The 17,694-nt window shown below is 42.2% G+C and overlaps 1 protein-coding gene across 2 annotated transcripts in view; it reads right to left on the bottom strand.

Moving 5' to 3' along the window:
- RAP1GDS1 (Rap1 GTPase-GDP dissociation stimulator 1) overlaps nucleotides 1–17,694 on the bottom strand; it is a 488,321-nt gene that overhangs the window by 378,920 nt on the left and 91,707 nt on the right. For both annotated transcript variants that reach the window (XM_053703455.1, XM_053703456.1), the window contains exon 2: nucleotides 968–1,075. In XM_053703455.1, coding sequence (XP_053559430.1) covers nucleotides 968–1,075 — 108 coding nt within the window. The remainder of the gene's footprint in view (nucleotides 1–967; nucleotides 1,076–17,694) is intronic.

Consider the following 17,694-nt stretch of genomic DNA (forward strand, 5'->3'; position numbering starts at 1 on the left):
TAGTGATGGTTATTTTATACCAGGGCTTAAGCAACCTATGGCACTAGTCATAGTTGGTTTATATTAGGGATTACCAACCTATGGCACTGGTGATGATTATTTTATACCAGGGCTTAGCAACCTATGGCACAAGTGATGGTTATTTTATATCAGGGCTTAGCAACCTATGTCACTAGTGATGGTTATTTTATACCAGGGCTTAAGCAACCTATGGCACAAGTGATGGTTATTTTATATCAGGGCTTAGCAACCTATGTCACTAGTGATGGTTATTTTATACCAGGGCTTAAGCAACCTATGGCACTAGTCATGGTTGGTTTATATCAGGGCTTAGCAACCTATGTCACTAGTGATGGTTATTTTATGCCAGGGCTTAAGCAACCTATGGCACTAGTAATGGTTATTTTATATCAGCGCTTCGCAACCTATGGCACTAGTCCCATCTTGGGGGGGGGTTGTTTTTTCATTTGGTTATTTTTTCTTGGCACTACTGTACAGCCTTTGGAGCCAAACTTGTCACTTTCCTACCTGGATGTCGGGGAGTGTGGAGAACCCCAAAGCTATCTACATCTGCTGCAAGTAAAGAAGGAGACAACAGCTATTTAGCCAAGTGAATATGAAGGTGAGGGAAAAACACAGACTTCAGAGCCAGTGAGCTTGGATCAGAGTTCTGATGTGGGTATGGGACTGAGGGTCTACAGGTCATGGGGCCAGACCTAATGTTTGGTCTTTGATGATGATTGATGGATGAGGAAAATAATAATTAACAACAAAAACAATTAACACACAATAATAAAAAAAAAAAACAGGTCACTTTATAGTATTATTTTGGCACACTACAATTATGTGACTCCATTTTATACTAAACTAAAAATTATACATGTCCATTCTATACTATACATACCACTTTTTTTCTCTATAAACTTACAATAATGCTCACAATATAATAATAATGTTGCAAACTTACTATTTTGACCCAGTGCCTGAAGTAGACAGTCCAAACATCTATCTAACTTGTCAGATGTGCAGTCGGCACCACTTAGCTTCAATTTTTCCAAGGTGTCGCTTAAATTATCTGCAAGATTAAAATGTAAATGGCAAATTATTATTTACTATATAGTTTGAACTTGGCATTACATCAATAGGAAAAAATAAATCTTCCAAAACACCATTGAAATTAAAGTATAATACGCTCTATATGATTTTTAATTTCCACTTCATTATTTTCATTATTGAAATATTTCCAAGTGAAATCTCAGGTGAACATATCAGTGTGTGACTGAACTATATTTCAAATTATATTAGTAATTTCATGAAGCTCACTGCATCTCCTCAAAAGCGGATTGGGAGATTGCCGACTCTTCTTTAGAATGAAAGTCAGAGGCTGTGCAAAAACATAATTTATATAAGAACGTACCTGATAAAATCAAGAACGTACCTGATAAATTCATTTCTTTCATATTGGCAAGAGTCCATGAGCTAGTGACATATGGGATATACAATCCTACCAGGTGGGGCAAAGTTTCTTAAACCTCAAAATGCCTATAAATACACCCCTCACCACACCCACAATTCAGTTTAACGAATAGTCAAACAGTGTGGTGATAAAATAAGGAGTAAAAAAAGCATCAACAAAAAGAGGAACTGGAAATAAAATTGTGCTTTTATACAAAAATCATAACCACCAAAAAAGGGTGGGCCTCATGGACTCTTGCCAATATGAAAGAAATGAATTTATCAGGTACGTTCTTACATAAATTATGTTTTCTTTCATGTAATTGGCAAGAGTCAATGAGCTAGTGACGTATGGGATAGAAATACCCAAGATGTGGAAGTCCGCAGAAGAGTCACTAGAGAGGGAGGGATAAAATAACAACAGCTATTTCCGCTGAAAAAAATAAATCCACAAAAAAAAATCTTTCTTAGAAATTTCACATAAATGAAGAAAAAAACTTAAATCATAAGCAGAAGAATCAAACTGAGACAGCTGCCTGAAGAGCTTTTCTACCAAAGACCGCTTCAGAAGAAGCAAATACATCAAAATGGTAAAATTTAGTAAATGTATGCAAAGACGACCAAGTTGCTGCTTTGCAAATCTGATCAACCGAAGCTTCATTCTTAAAAGCCCAAGAAGTGGCGACTGATCTAGTAGAATGAGCTGTAATTCTCTGAGGCGGAGACTGCCCCGCTTCCAAATAAGCCTTGTGAATCAAAATTTTGAAACAAGATGCCAAAGAAATGGCAGAGGCTTTCTGACCTTTCCTAGGACCAGAAAAAACAACAGACTAGAAGTCTTCCTGAAATCTTTAGTAGCTTCAACATAATATTTCAAAGCTCTTACAACATCCAAAGAATGTAAAGATCTTTCAAGAGTATTCTTAGGATTAGTACACAAGGAAGGAACAACAATTTCTCTACTAATGTTGTTAGAATTCACAACCTTAGGAAGAAATTTAAACAAAGTCCGCAAAACAACCTTATCCTGATGGAAAATCAGAAAAAGGAGACTCACAAGAGAGAGCAGATAATTCAGAAACTCTTCTAGCTGAAGAGATAGCCAAAAGAAACAACACTTTCCAAGAAAGTAATTTAATATCCAAAGAATGCATAGGCCCCTATTTAAGAAAGGTCTTGCGGACCTGATCCGACACTGCGGATCAGGTCCGCAAGACCTCGCTGAATGCGGAGAGCAATACGCTCTCCGTATTCAGCATTGCACCAGCAGCTCACAAGAGCTGCTGGTGCAATGCCGCCCCCTGCTGACTCGCGGCCAATCGGCCACCAGCAGGGGGGTGTCAATCAACCCGATCGTACTCAATCGGATTGATTTCTGGCGATTCCTGTCCGCCTGCTTAGAGCAGGCGGACAGGGTTATGGAGCAGCGGTCTTTAGACACGGGCCCACAGGCTCCCTACCAAGCTTGTTAAATGGGCCCCATAGGCTCAAAAGGAGGAGCATGCAAAGCCTTCATAACCAAATTAAGACTCCAAGGAGGAGAGATTGATTTAACAACAGGCTTGATACGAACCAAAGCCTGAACAAAACAGTGAATATCAGGAAGTTTAGCAATCTTTCTATGAAATAAAAGAGAAAGAGCAGAAATTTGTCCCTTCAAAGTACTTGCAAACAAACCTTTATCCAAACCATCCTGAAGAAACTGTAAAATTCTAGGAATTCTAAAAGAATGCCAAAAGAATTTATGAGAACACCATGAAATATAGGTTTTCCAAACCCGATAATATATCTTCCTTGAAACAGACTTACGAGCCTGTAGAATATTATTAATCACTGAGTCAGATAAACCTCTATGACTAAGCACTAAGCATTTAATTTCCATACCTTCAAATTTAGCGATTTGAGATCCTGGACATCTGGACAAGATCCGCTTACCAAAACCTGTGAGGCCATGCTGGTGCTATCAGAAACACATGCGATTGTTCCATTATAATCTTGGAGATCACCCTTGGAAAAATGTAAGCAAGTTTGTAAAACCAAGGAACTGCTAACACATCCACCATCTCCGCCTGATGATCTCTGGACCTGGAAAGATACCGGGGAAGCTTTTTTTTAGATGGGAAGCCATGAGATCTATTTCGGGAAGACCCCACAAATGTACAATCTGACAAAATACATCTGGATGGAGAGACCACTCCCCTGGATGTAAAGTCTGACGGCTGAGATAATCCGCTTCCCAAATGTCTACACCTGGAATATGTATCGCAGAAATTAGACAGGAGTTGGATTCCGCCCCAAAAAAGTATCCGAGATACTTTTTTCATTGCTAAAGGACTGCGAGTCCCACCCTGATGATTGACATATGCCACAGTTGTGATATTGTCTGTCTGAAAACAAATTAATGATTCTCTCTTTAATAGAGGCCAAGCCTGAAGAGCCCTGAAAATAGCACTGAGTTCTAAAATATTGATTGGTAACCTCGCCTCTTGAGGATTCCAAACTCCTTGTGCTGTCAGAGACCCCCAGACAGCTCCCCAACCTGTAAGAATTGCATCTGTTTAAATCACAGTACAGGAAGGACGAACAAATGAGGCCCCTTGAATAATCCGATGATGGCCCCACCACCAGGACAGAGAGAGATAAATGTTGGGATTTAAGTATATCAACTGTGATATCTGAGTATAATCTCTGCACCATTGATTCAACATGCAAAGCTGAAAACGAGCAAAGGGGATAGCGTCCAATGCTGCAGTCATGAGACCTAGAACTTCCATGCACATAGCCACTGAAGGTTTCGACAAGCAGAAACCAATTTAATTAGTCTCTTGTCTGTTAAAGACAGAGTCATGGACACTGAATCTATCTGGAAACCTAAAAAGGTGACCCTTGTCTGAGGAATCAAGAAACTCTTTGGTAAATTGATCCTCCAGCCATGTTTTTGAACAAACAACACAAGTTGATTTGTGTGAGATTATGCTAAATGAAAAGATTGAGCTAGTACCAAGATATCGTCCAAATAAGGAAACACTGCAATACCCTGGTCTCTGATTACAGATAGAAGGGCACTGAGAAACTTCAAAAAGATTCTTGGAGCTGTTGCTAGGCCAAACGGAATAGCAACACATTGGTAATGCTTGTCTAGAAAAGAGAATCTCAGATGAATCGAAATGTGAAGATACGCATCCTGTAAGTTTATTGAGGACATGTAATGACCTTGCTGAACAAAAGGCAGAATAGTCCTTATAGTCACCATCTTGAAAGTTGGGACCCTTACAAATTGATTCAAAAACTTCAGATCCAAAACTGGTCTGAAAGATTTTTCCTTCTTCGGGACAACAAATAGATTTGAATAAAACCACAGATCCTGTTCCAGAAGTGGAACTGGTACAATTACTCCTGAAAGCTCTAGATCTGAAACACACTTCAGAAAGGCCTGAGCAGCAGAGGTAATGGTATGTAAGAGTATATCGTCGATCTGAAAAGGGAGGTAGGAGATGAATCCCTACGACCGATAACAGAGAACCCTTGAAAAGATTTCCCGCAAGGAAAACCATAAAATCAATAGGCGATACTCTCTTCACATCTCTCTGACAAACACTGTACTCTGAGAGGAATTGGGCTTCAGAATGCTTAGAAGCACTTATCACAGAAGAAATCATAGAAATCAAGCACAAACTTACTTCACCACCTCCATAGGAGGCAAAGTTTGTAAAACTGTATTGTGGGTGTGGTGAGGGGTGTATTTATAGGCATTTTGAGGTTTGGGAAACGTTGCCCCTCCTGGTAGGATTGTATATCCCATACGTCACTAACTCATGGATTCTTGCCAATTACATGAAAGAAAACAAAATGTATGCTTTCCTGATAAATGTCTTTCTTTCCAGATATGGAGAGTCCACAACGTCATCAATTACTAGTGGGAATATCACTAGCCAGCAGGAGGAGGCAAAGAGCACCACAGCAAAGCTGTTCAGTGTCACTCCCCTACATATAATCCCCAGTCACACGTCCAAAGGAAAATGGAAAAAAGGAATAACACAAAGGTGTAGAGGTGCCTGAGGTTTAGTAAAAAATAACTATCTTAAATTTAAGGGTGTGGTCGTGGACTCTCCATATCCGGAAAGAAAGAAATTTATCAGGTAAGCATAAATTTTGTTTTCTTTCCTAAGATATGGAGAGTCCGCAACGTCATCAATTACTAGTGGGAACCCAATACCCAAGCTAGAGGACACAGATGACTAGGGAGGGAGAACAAGACAGGCGGACCTAAACAGAAGGCACCACCGCTTGAAGAACCCTTCTCCCAAAAGAAGCCTCAGCTGAGGCTAAAGTATCACATTTGGAAAATGTATGCAGAGAGGACCAAGTTGCAGCCTTGCAAATCTGTTCCACAGAAAACATTTTTGAAAGCCCAAGAAGATGAGACAGCCCTCGTGGAATGAGCTGTAATTCTCTAAGGAGGCTGCTGACTAGGAGTCTCATAAGCAAAACAAATTATACTTCTCAACCAGAGAGAAAGAGGTAGCAGTCGCTTTCTGACCTTTACGTTTTCCAGAGAAACAAACAAACAGGGCAGAGGACTGGTGGAAATCCTTAACCTCTAGGTAGAATTTTAGAGCACGCACAAAATCTAGGTTGTGCAACGAACGTTCCTTATGAGAAGGAACAACAATTTCCTGATTAATATTTCTATTCAAAACCACTTTAGGAACAAAACCCAACTTAGTACGAAGAACCGCCTTATCAGCATGAAAGATAAGATAAGGCGAATCAAACTGCAAAGCCGAGAGTTCCGAGACTCTCTGAGCAGAAGAAATAGCAATAAGAAACAAAACCTTCCAAGATAACAACTTAATATCTATGGTTTGCAGTGGCTCAAACGGAGTCTGCTGCAAAACTTTAAGAACAAGGTTAAAGGGAAACTGAACTCAATTTTTTTTTTTTTGTGATTCAGAGCATGTAATTTTAAGCAACTTTCTAATTTATTCCTATTATCAAATTTTCTTCATTCTCTTTATTTGAAAAGCAAGAATATAAGTTTAGGTGCCGGCCTATTTTTGTCGAACAACCTGGGTTGTTCTTGCGGATTGGTGGATAAATTCACACACCAATAAACAAGTGCTGTCCAGTGTTTTGAACCAAAAAATGTCTGGCTCCTTAGCTTAGATGCCTTCTTTTTCAAATAAAGATAGCAAGAAGGAAGAGAAATTGATAATAGGAGTAAATTAGAAAGTTGTTTACAATTGCATGTTCTATCTGAATCACGAAAGAAAAAAATTGGGTTCAGTGTCCCTTTAAGGTTCTAAGGAGGAGCAACAGACTTAAACACAGGTCTGATTCTGACCAGGGCCTGACAAAAAGATTGAACATCTGACACATCCGACAGACGCTTGTGTAACAAAATAGATAATGCAGAAATCTGCCCATTGAGAGAACTGACTGACAGTCCCATCTCCAGACCTTCCTGGAAAAAAAGGCAAAATCCTAGGAATCCTGACCCTACTCCAAAAGTAGCCCTTGGATTCACACCAATAAAAAGTATATAAGCCATACCTCATGTTAAATCTTTCTAGTAACAGGCTTGCATGCCTGAATCATGGTCTCAGTGACGACTCAGAAAAACAATGCTTAGACAGAACTAAGCGTTCAATCTCCAAGCTTCAGAGAAACGAGATTTGGATGAAGGAATGGACCCTGAGTTAGATGGTCCTTCCTCAGAGGCAGCTTCCAAGGTGGAAGAGATAACATTTTCACTAGGTCTGCATACCAGATCCTGCGAGGTCACGCAGGAGCTATTAGAATTACCGATGCTCTCTCCTGTTTGGTATGAGCAATGACTCGTGGAAGGAGAGCAAACGGAGGAAACAGATATACCAGAGTAAAATCCCAAGGAACTGCCAGAGCATCTACCAGGGTGGCCTGCGGATCTCTCGACCTTGAACTGTACCTTGGAAGCTTGGCGTTCTGCCGAGATGCCATCAGATCCAACTCTGGCATCCCCCATTTGAGGGTTAACCTGGAGAACACCTCCGGATGGGGTGCCCACTCCCCGGGATGAAATGTATGTCTGCTCAGGAAGTCCGTTTCCCAGTTGTCCACACCTGGAACGTGGATGGCAGAAAAACCGCAAATGTGAGCTTCCGCCCACTGAACAATCCGAGCCACCTCCTTAATGGCTAAGGAACTCAGAATTCTTTCCTTGTGGTTGATGTAAGCCACTGAGGTGATATTGTCCGACTGGAACCTGATAAACTGGGCTATGGACAACTGAGGCCAAGCCATCAGAGCATTGTAAATTGCTCTCAACTCCCAAGATATTTATGGGGAGAGCAGACTTCTCCCGAGTCCATAGTCCCAGCTTCTTTAACAAGTCCTATACTACTCCCCAGCCCAGCAGGCTGGCATTCGTGGTTACAATCACCCAGGAAGGTCCCCGGAAGCATGAACCCCAAGACAGGTGCTCCTGAGAAAGCTACCACGGAAGAGAGTCTCTTGTTGACTGATCTAGTTCTATCCTCTGAGACAGATCCGAATGGTCGCCATTCTATTGTCTGAGCATGCAGAGCTCTCAAATGGAATCGAGCAAAGGGAATGATGTCCATGGAAGCGACTTATCAGACCAATTACCTCCATACATTGAGCTACTGATAGCCGAACAGTAGACTGCAGAGAAAGGAAAGAGGAAATAATTTTAGATTTTCTGGTCTCTGTCAGAAAAATTTTCATAGATAGGGAATCTATTATGGTCCCTAAGAACACTACCCTTGTAGCTGGAACAAGGGAACTCTTTTCCAGATTCACTTTCCATCCGTGGGAACATAGAAAAGACAACAAGATCTCTGTACGAGAGTTTGTTTGTTGAAAAGATGGCTCCTGAACAAATATGTCGTCCAGGTAAGGCGCCACTGCGATTCCCCAAGACCTGATAACTGGCAAGAGAGCCCCAAGAACCTTTGAGAAAATTCTGGGGACTGTGGCAAGGCCAAACGGAAGAGCCACAAACTGAAAGTGTTTGTCTAGAAAGTTGAATCTCAGAAACTTGTGATGATCCCTGTGAATGGGAACATGAAGATATGCATCCTTCAAGTCTATGGTCATCATAAACTGACCCTCTTGAACCAAGGGAAGAATGGAACGAATGGTTTCGATTTTGAAGGACGGTACCCTGAGAAGCTTGTTGAGACACTTTAGGTCTAGAATAGGATGAAAAGTTCACTCTTTTTTGGGAACCACAGACAGATTTGAATAGAATCCTAGACCCTGTTCCCTTACAGGAACTGGAACTATCTTTCCCAGGGAAAAAAGGTCCTGAATACAGTTCAAGAATGCCTCTCTTTATCTGGTCTGCAGATAATATTGAAAGGTGGAATCTGCCCCTGGGAGGAAAAGGTTTGAATTCTATTTTGTAACCCTGAGATACGATGTCCACAGCCCAGGGATCTGGAACATCTCGCATCCATGCCTGATAAAACAGAGAAAGTCTGCCCCCCACTTGATCCGATCCCAGACCGGGGGCAGACCCTTCATGCTGACTTAGACTCAGCTGCGGGTTTCTTTGATTGCTTCCCCTTGTTCCAAGACTGATTGGGCTTCCAGGAAGACTTGGACTGTTCCTGCTTGGAAGAAGTAGAGGAAGGCTTTCCTTTGAAGTTACGAAAGGAACAAAAATTACTTTGACGTCCTTTAGGTCGGTTCTTCTTGTCTTGTGGTAGAAAAGATCCTTTTCCACCTGTAATATCAGAAATTATTTCTGCCAGACCAGGACCAAACAAGGTCTTATCCTTGTAAGGTAGCACCAGAAGCTTGGACTTAGAGGTAACATTAGCTGACCAAGATTTTAGCCACAACGCCCTGCGGGCTAGGACAGTGAAGCCAGACATCTTGGCTCCCAGTCAAATAACTTGCATGTTAGCATCAGAAATAAAGGAATTGGCTACTTTGAGAGCCTTAATCCTGTCTTGGACCGCTTCCAAAGGAGTCTCAACAAAAATAGATTTAGACAAGGCGTCGCACTAATAAGATGCCGCACTTGATACAGTGGCAATACAAACTACAGGTTGCCATTGAAAACCTTGATGAACATACATCTTCTTCAAATAAGTCTCCAGCTTTTTGTCCATGGGATCCTTAAAAGAGCAGCTATCCTCTATAGGGATCATAGTTCTATTAGGAAAGAACATCATAGTATTTAAGTTTACTAGATTTCTTAGGGTTGACAACGACAGGAGTATCAGAGTCGTCTAAAGTAGCCAATACCTCCTTCAACAGTACACAAAAGGTGTTCAAGCTTAAATCTGAAGTTTACTTCTTCAATATTAGATAAAATAATTATGCTGTCCGAATCTGAGATCTCACCCTCGGAGGCTACCGACATATCCTCCTCATTAGACTTATGAGGAAGAGCAACCTGTGTAGCAGCAGGTGGAACAGGAACCTTACTATCTGAATCCCTGAATCAACATAGAAACAGCAGATAATGCTGCAGATACCACAGAAGATACATGAGCAGCAATATCTGCAGGTAAAATAAACTTCTCCAGGAGGCTGAGAGGAACTGCAGGGCACTGGATGCGACGCCATAGAAGCTTGGGACATTAAAGGAGAAGGCTGTGGCATTGCCTGAACAGCATCATCCTAAGAGACATTAGGCTCCGTGGGCAAAAATGTATTATTACATTCTAAAGTTCTAGCTAAACAAAAAGCACAGAATTGCATGGGCAAAGCAATTTGTGCCTCCAAACATAGTAAACATCTGTCACAAGAAACAGCTTCCTGATCCATGTTTCACCAGTACAGACAAAATTCCCACAATTAACTGAATGAGAAAAATTAATAAAGTAAGACAAAAAAATAAGAATAGCACCTCTACACCTCTGAGGTGCTTCTACCATAACCAACAGTAATATAGCAGATAAACTTGACAATCAGTAGCCAAAATTCTCCTTCAGCAATCGTGCCGACACAGGAGAGTGAGGGAAAGCTGAGACGCCGCTCCGCTCTGATATCTATACAGAGAGCCGGAAGTCACATGATCATCAGAGAAGGGAAACTGTGCCACACTAAAAGAGCGCGTTCCCTATCTCTGTCAGAAGACCGGAAGCTAACGAACCGGCTAACTGACTCAGCAATTGTGTCAAAAATACACAGTAAAAAACGCTTTTCACACAAAAAGTATTTAAGCAGCATGTGTCTCTTGACACACCATTAAAAGATTTCATTAAACATAAGCCACAGTGGATTAAATGTTCCATACATAAATGGAAAAATTAACCCCTAGTCTCCCACCTCAGTGCCTGCACGCTGCTCACTTAATAATCCAGCCAAATGGATCTTATTAAAAGTGTCCCAATAACACTGCAGCTGAAATCTTCTTAAAGTGCAAGTCTTCAGTACCTAGAAGACAAAAAGCACTTACCTGCAGTCCAGCTGTCCGGCAGGAAGACAGCTCACAAGGCGTGAAAGGACACATACTCCTTACAGAGACCTGTAGAAAAAGGAAAGAACAGAGTAAACCTACTCTGGCTTTCTATACTAGGGCAGCAATATGTTAGGAAGACAGAGCAAGGACTACCTCACAACTTCCTAAATGGTTAAAAACAACCACTTCTGTACTGAAGAGATTAACGTGGACAAAGATAAACCCCAAATCCTTGCATGCAGGGAAAAGTACCCAAAAAAGGAATTCATTTCTTCAGACACCATACTTTGCCTCCTCCATTGACAGAGGCAAAGAGAATGACTGGGGATTATGGGTAGTGGAGTGACACTTAACAGCTTTGCTGTGGTGCTCTTTGCCTCCTCCTGCTGGCCAGGAGTGATATTCCTACTAGTAATTCATGACGTTGTGGACTCTCCATATCTTAGGAAAGAAATTAAAGTTCTATTTAATGATCCCTTGAAAATATTTTAGTAAACTAAGCACTAGTATTGTTCTTGGCAGTTTTCCCTCCAAATAACCCGCTGGTTCATACTGATTATCATTGTATGTCATGCAATATTTTAATACTGGCTCCCAAGGTATGTGAGTAAATGACGCTTACAGCCACTGTGTAACACAACCATCAAACATAGGATTGTCCTCCGTATGCAGGAGTAAATGTTTTTTTAAAAAAACTGAATTTATGTTTACCTGATAAATTACTTTCTCCAACGGTGTGTCCGGTCCACGGCGTCATCCTTACTTGTGGGATATTCTCTTCCCCAACAGGAAATGGCAAAGAGCCCAGCAAAGCTGGTCACATAATCCCTCCTAGGCTCCGCCTTCCCCAGTCATTCGACCGACGTAAAGGAGGAATATTTGCATAGGAGAAACCATATGATACCGTTGTGACTGTAGTTAAAGAAAATAAATTATCAGACCTGATTAAAAAACCAGGGCGGGCCGTGGGCCGGACACACCGTTGGAGAAAGTAATTTATCAGGTAAACATAAATTCTGTTTTCTCCAACATAGGTGTGTCCGGTCCACGGCGTCATCCTTACTTGTGGGAACCAATACCAAAGCTTTAGGACACGGATGAAGGGAGGGAGCAAATCAGGTCACCTAGATGGAAGGCACCACGGCTTGCAAAACCTTTCTCCCAAAAATAGCCTCCGAAGAAGCAAAAGTATCAAACTTGTAAAATTTAGTAAAAGTGTGCAGTGAAGACCAAGTCGCTGCCTTACATATCTGATCAACAGAAGCCTCGTTCTTGAAGGCCCATGTGGAAGCCACAGCCCTAGTGGAATGAGCTGTGATTCTGTCAGGAGGCTGCCGTCCGGCAGTCTCGTAAGCCAATCTGATGATGCTTTTAATCCAAAAAGAGAGAGAGGTAGAAGTTGCTTTTTGACCTCTCCTTTTACCAGAATAAACAACAAACAAGGAAGATGTTTGTCTAAAATCCTTTGTAGCATCTAAATAGAATTTTAGAGCACGAACAACATCCAAATTGTGCAACAAACGTTCCTTCTTTGAAACTGGATTCGGACACAAAGAAGGCACGACTATCTCCTGGTTAATGTTTTTGTTAGAAACAACTTTCGGAAGAAAACCAGGTTTAGTACGTAAAACCACCTTATCTGCATGGAACACCAGATAAGGAGGAGAACACTGCAGAGCAGATAATTCTGAAACTCTTCTAGCAGAAGAAATTGCAACCAAAAACAAAACTTTCCAAGATAATAACTTAATATCAACGGAATGTAAGGGTTCAAACGGAACCCCCTGAAGAACTGAAAGAACTAAATTGAGACTCCAAGGAGGAGTCAAAGGTTTGTAAACAGGCTTGATTCTAACCAGAGCCTGAACAAAGGCTTGAACATCTGGCACAGCTGCCAGCTTTTTGTGAAGGAACACAGACAAGGCAGAAATCTGTCCCTTCAAGGAACTTGCAGATAATCCTTTCTCCAAACCTTCTTGAAGAAAGGATAGAATCTTAGGAATTTTTACCTTGTCCCAAGGGAATCCTTTAGATTCACACCAACAGATATATTTTTTCCATATTTTGTGGTAAATTTTTCTAGTTACAGGCTTTCTGGCCTGAACAAGAGTATCAATGACAGAATCTGAGAATCCTCGCTTTGATAAGATCAAGCGTTCAATCTCCAAGCAGTCAGTTGGAGTGAGACCAGATTCGGATGTTCGAACGGACCTTGAACAAGAAGGTCTCGTCTCAAAGGTAGCTTCCATGGTGGAGCCGATGACATATTCACCAGGTCTGCATACCAAGTCCTGCGTGGCCACACAGGAGCTATCAAGATCACCGATGCCCTCTCCTGATTGATCCTGGCTACCAGCCTGGGGATGAGAGGAAACGGCGGGAATACATAAGCTAGTTTGAAGGTCCAAGGTGCTACTAGTGCATCTACTAGAGTCGCCTTGGGATCCCTGGATCTGGACCCGTAGCAAGGAACCTTGAAGTTCTGACGAGAGGCCATCAGATCCATGTCTGGAATGCCCCACAGTTGAGTAATTTGGGCAAAGATTTCCGGATGGAGTTCCCACTCCCCCGGATGAAATGTCTGACGACTCAGAAAATCCGCTTCCCAATTTTCCACTCCTGGGATGTGGATTGCAGACAAGTGGCAGGAGTGAGTCTCCGCCCATTGAATGATTTTGGTCACTTCTTCCATCGCCAGGGAACTCCTTGTTCCCCCCTGATGGTTGATGTACGCAACAGTTGTCATGTTGTCTGATTGAAACCGTATGAACTTGGCCTTTGCTAGCTGAGGCCAAGCCTTGAGAGCATTGAATATCGCTCTCAGTTCCAGAATATTTATCGGTAGAAGAGATTCTTCCCGAGACCAAAGACCCTGAGCTTTCAGGGGTCCCCAGACCGCGCCCCAGCCCACCAGACTGGCGTCAGTCGTGACAATGACCCACTCTGGTCTGCGGAAGGTCATCCCCTGTGACAGGTTGTCCAGGGACAGCCACCAACGGAGTGAATCTCTGGTCCTCTGATTTACTTGTATCGTCGGAGACAAGTCTGTATAGTCCCCATTCCACTGACTGAGCATGCACAGTTGTAATGGTCTTAGATGAATGCGCGCAAAAGAAACTATGTCCATTGCCGCTACCATCAAACCTATTACTTCCATGCACTGCGCTATGGAAGGAAGAGGAACAGAATGAAGTATTTGACAAGAGTTCAGAAGTTTTGTTTTTCTGGCCTCTGTCAGAAAAATCCTCATTTCTAAGGAGTCTATTATTGTTCCCAAGAAGGGAACCCTTGTTGACGGAGATAGAGAACTCTTTTCTACGTTCACTTTCCATCCGTGAGATCTGAGAAAGGCCAGGACAATGTCCGTGTGAGCCTTTGCTTGAGGAAGGGACGACGCTTGAATCAGAATGTCGTCCAAGTAAGGTACTACTGCAATGCCCCTTGGTCTTAGCACCGCTAGAAGGGACCCTAGTACCTTTGTGAAAATCCTTGGAGCAGTGGCTAATCCGAACGGAAGTGCCACAAACTGGTAATGCTTGTCCAGGAATGCGAACCTTAGGAACCGATGATGTTCCTTGTGGATAGGAATATGTAGATACGCATCCTTTAAATCCACCGTGGTCATGAATTGACCTTCCTGGATGGAAGGAAGAATTGTTCGAATGGTTTCCATTTTGAACGATGGAACCTTGAGAAACTTGTTTAGGATCTTGAGATCTAAGATTGGTCTGAAAGTTCCCTCTTTTTTGGGAACTACGAACAGATTGGAGTAGAACCCCATCCCTTGTTCTCCTAATGGAACAGGATGAATCACTCCCATTTTTAACAGGTCTTCTACACAATGCAAGAATGCCTGTTTTTTTATGTGGTCTGAAGACAATTGAGACCTGTGGAACCTCCCCCTTGGGGGAAGCCCCTTGAATTCCAGAAGATAACCTTGGGAGACTATTTCTAGCGCCCAAGGATCCAGAACATCTCTTGCCCAAGCCTGAGCGAAGAGAGAGAGTCTGCCCCCCACCAGATCCGGTCCCGGATCGGGGGCCAACATCTCATGCTGTCTTGGTAGCAGTGGCAGGTTTCTTGGCCTGCTTTCCTTTGTTCCAGCCTTGCATTGGTCTCCAGGCTGGTTTGGCTTGAGAAGTGTTACCCTCCTGCTTAGAGGACGTAGCACTTGGGGCTGGTCCGTTTCTGCGAAAGGGACGAAAATTAGGTTTATTTTTGGCCTTGAAAGACCTATCCTGAGGAAGGGCGTGGCCCTTGCCCCCAGTGATATCAGAGATAATCTCTTTCAAGTCAGGGCCAAACAGCGTTTTCCCCTTGAAAGGAATGTTAAGCAATTTGTTCTTGGAAGACGCATCCGCTGACCAAGATTTTAACCAAAGCGCTCTGCGCGCCACAATAGCAAACCCAGAATTTTTCGCCGCTAACCTAGCCAATTGCAAAGTGGCGTCGAGGGTGAAAGAATTAGCCAATTTGAGAGCACGAATTCTGTCCATAATCTCCTCATAAGAAGAAGAATTATTAATGATCGCCTTTTCTAGCTCATCGAACCAGAAACACGCGGCTGTAGTGACAGGGACAATGCATGAAATTGGTTGTAGAAGGTAACCTTGCTGAACAAACATCTTTTTAAGCAAACCTTCTAATTTTTTATCCATAGGATCTTTGAAAGCACAACTATCTTCTATGGGTATAGTGGTGCGTTTGTTTAGAGTAGAAACCGCCCCCTCGACCTTGGGGACTGTCTGCCATAAGTCCTTTCTGGGGTCAACCATAGGAAAAAAATTTTAAATATGGGGGGAGGGACGAAAGGTATACCGGGCCTTTCCCATTCTTTATTTACAATGTCCGCCACCCGCTTGGGTATAGGAAAAGCTTCGGGGGGCCCCGGGACCTCTAGGAACTTGTCCATTTTACATAGTTTCTCTGGAATGACCAAGTTCTCACAATCATCCAGAGTGGATAACACCTCCTTAAGCAGAGCGCGGAGATGTTCCAACTTAAATTTAAATGTAATCACATCAGGTTCAGCTTGTTGAGAAATTTTCCCTGAATCTAAAATTTCTCCCTCAGACAAAACCTCCCTGGCCCCCTCAGACTGGTGTAGGGGCACTTCAGAAACAATATCATCAGCGTCCTCATGCTCTTCAGTATTTTCTAAAACAGAGCAGTCGCGCTTTCGCTGATAAGTGGGCATTTTGGCTAAAATGTTTTTGATAGAATTATCCATTACAGCCGTTAATTGTTGCATAGTAAGGAGTATTGGCGCGCTAGATGTACTAGGGGCTTCCTGTGTGGGCAAGACTGGTGTAGACGAAGGAGGGGATGATGCAGTACCATGCTTACTCCCCTCACTTGAGGAATCATCTTGGGCATCATTTTCTCTAAATTTTGTGTCACATAAATCACATCTATTTAAATGAGAAGGAACCTTGGCTTCCCCGCATTCAGAACACAGTCTATCTGGTAGTTCAGACATGTTAAACAGGCATAAACTTGATAACAAAGTACAAAAAAACGTTTTAAAATAAAACCGTTACTGTCACTTTAAATTTTAAACTGAACACACTTTATTACTGCAATTGCGAAAAAGTATGAAGGAATTGTTCAAAATTCACCAAAATTTCACCACAGTGTCTTAAAGCCTTAAAAGTATTGCACACCAAATTTGGAAGCTTTAACCCTTAAAATAACGGAACCGGAGCCGTTTTTATATTTAACCCCTTTACAGTCCCTCGTATCTGCTTTGCCGAGACCCAACCAAGCCCAAAGGGGAATACGATACCAAATGACGCCTTCAGAAAGTCTTTTCTATGTATCAGAGCTCCTCACACATGCATCTGCATGTCATGCTTCTCAAAAACAAGTGCGCAATACAGGCGCGAAAATGAGACTCTGCCTATGATTAGGGAAAGCCCCTAGAGAATAAGGTGTCCAATACAGTGCCTGCCGGTTATTTTACAAAATTCCCAAGATTAAAATAATTCCTCAAGGCTATGGAGAATAAAATATGTTTATATATAAATCGATTTAGCCCAGAAAATGTCTACAGTCTTAAAAAGCCCTTGTGAAGCCCTTTTTTTCTGTCTGTAATAAAAATGGCTTACCGGATCCCATAGGGAAAATGACAGCTTCCAGCATTACATCGTCTTGTTAGAATGTGTCATACCTCAAGCAGCAAAAGTCTGCTCACTGTTCCCCCAACTGAAGTTAATTCCTCTCAACAGTCCTGTGTGGAAACAGCCATCGATTTTAGTAACGGTTGCTAAAATCATTTTCCTCTTACAAACAGAAATCTTCATCTCTTTTCTGTTTCAGAGTAAATAGTACATACCAGCACTATTTTAAAATAACAAACTCTTGATTGAATAATAAAAACTACAGTTAAACACTAAAAAACTCTAAGCCATCTCCGTGGAGATGTTGCCTGTACAACGGCAAAGAGAATGACTGGGGAAGGCGGAGCCTAGGAGGGATCATGTGACCAGCTTTGCTGGGCTCTTTGCCATTTCCTGTTGGGGAAGAGAATATCCCACAAGTAAGGATGACGCCGTGGACCGGACACACCTATGTTGGAGAAACCAGGTTTAGTACGCAAAACCACCTTATCTGCATGGAACACCAGATAAGGAGGAGAACACTGCAGAGCAGATAACTCTGAAACTCTTCTAGCAGAAGAAATTGCAACCAAAAACAAAACTTTCCAAGATAGTAACTTAATATCTACGGAATGTAAGGGTTCAAACGGAACCCCTTGAAGAACTGAAAGAACTAAATTGAGACTCCAAGGAGGAGTCAAAGGTTTGTAAACAGGCTTGATT

Source organism: Bombina bombina, chromosome 2 (assembly GCF_027579735.1).
Source record: "Bombina bombina isolate aBomBom1 chromosome 2, aBomBom1.pri, whole genome shotgun sequence".
Classification (NCBI taxonomy): Eukaryota; Metazoa; Chordata; class Amphibia; order Anura; family Bombinatoridae; genus Bombina; species Bombina bombina.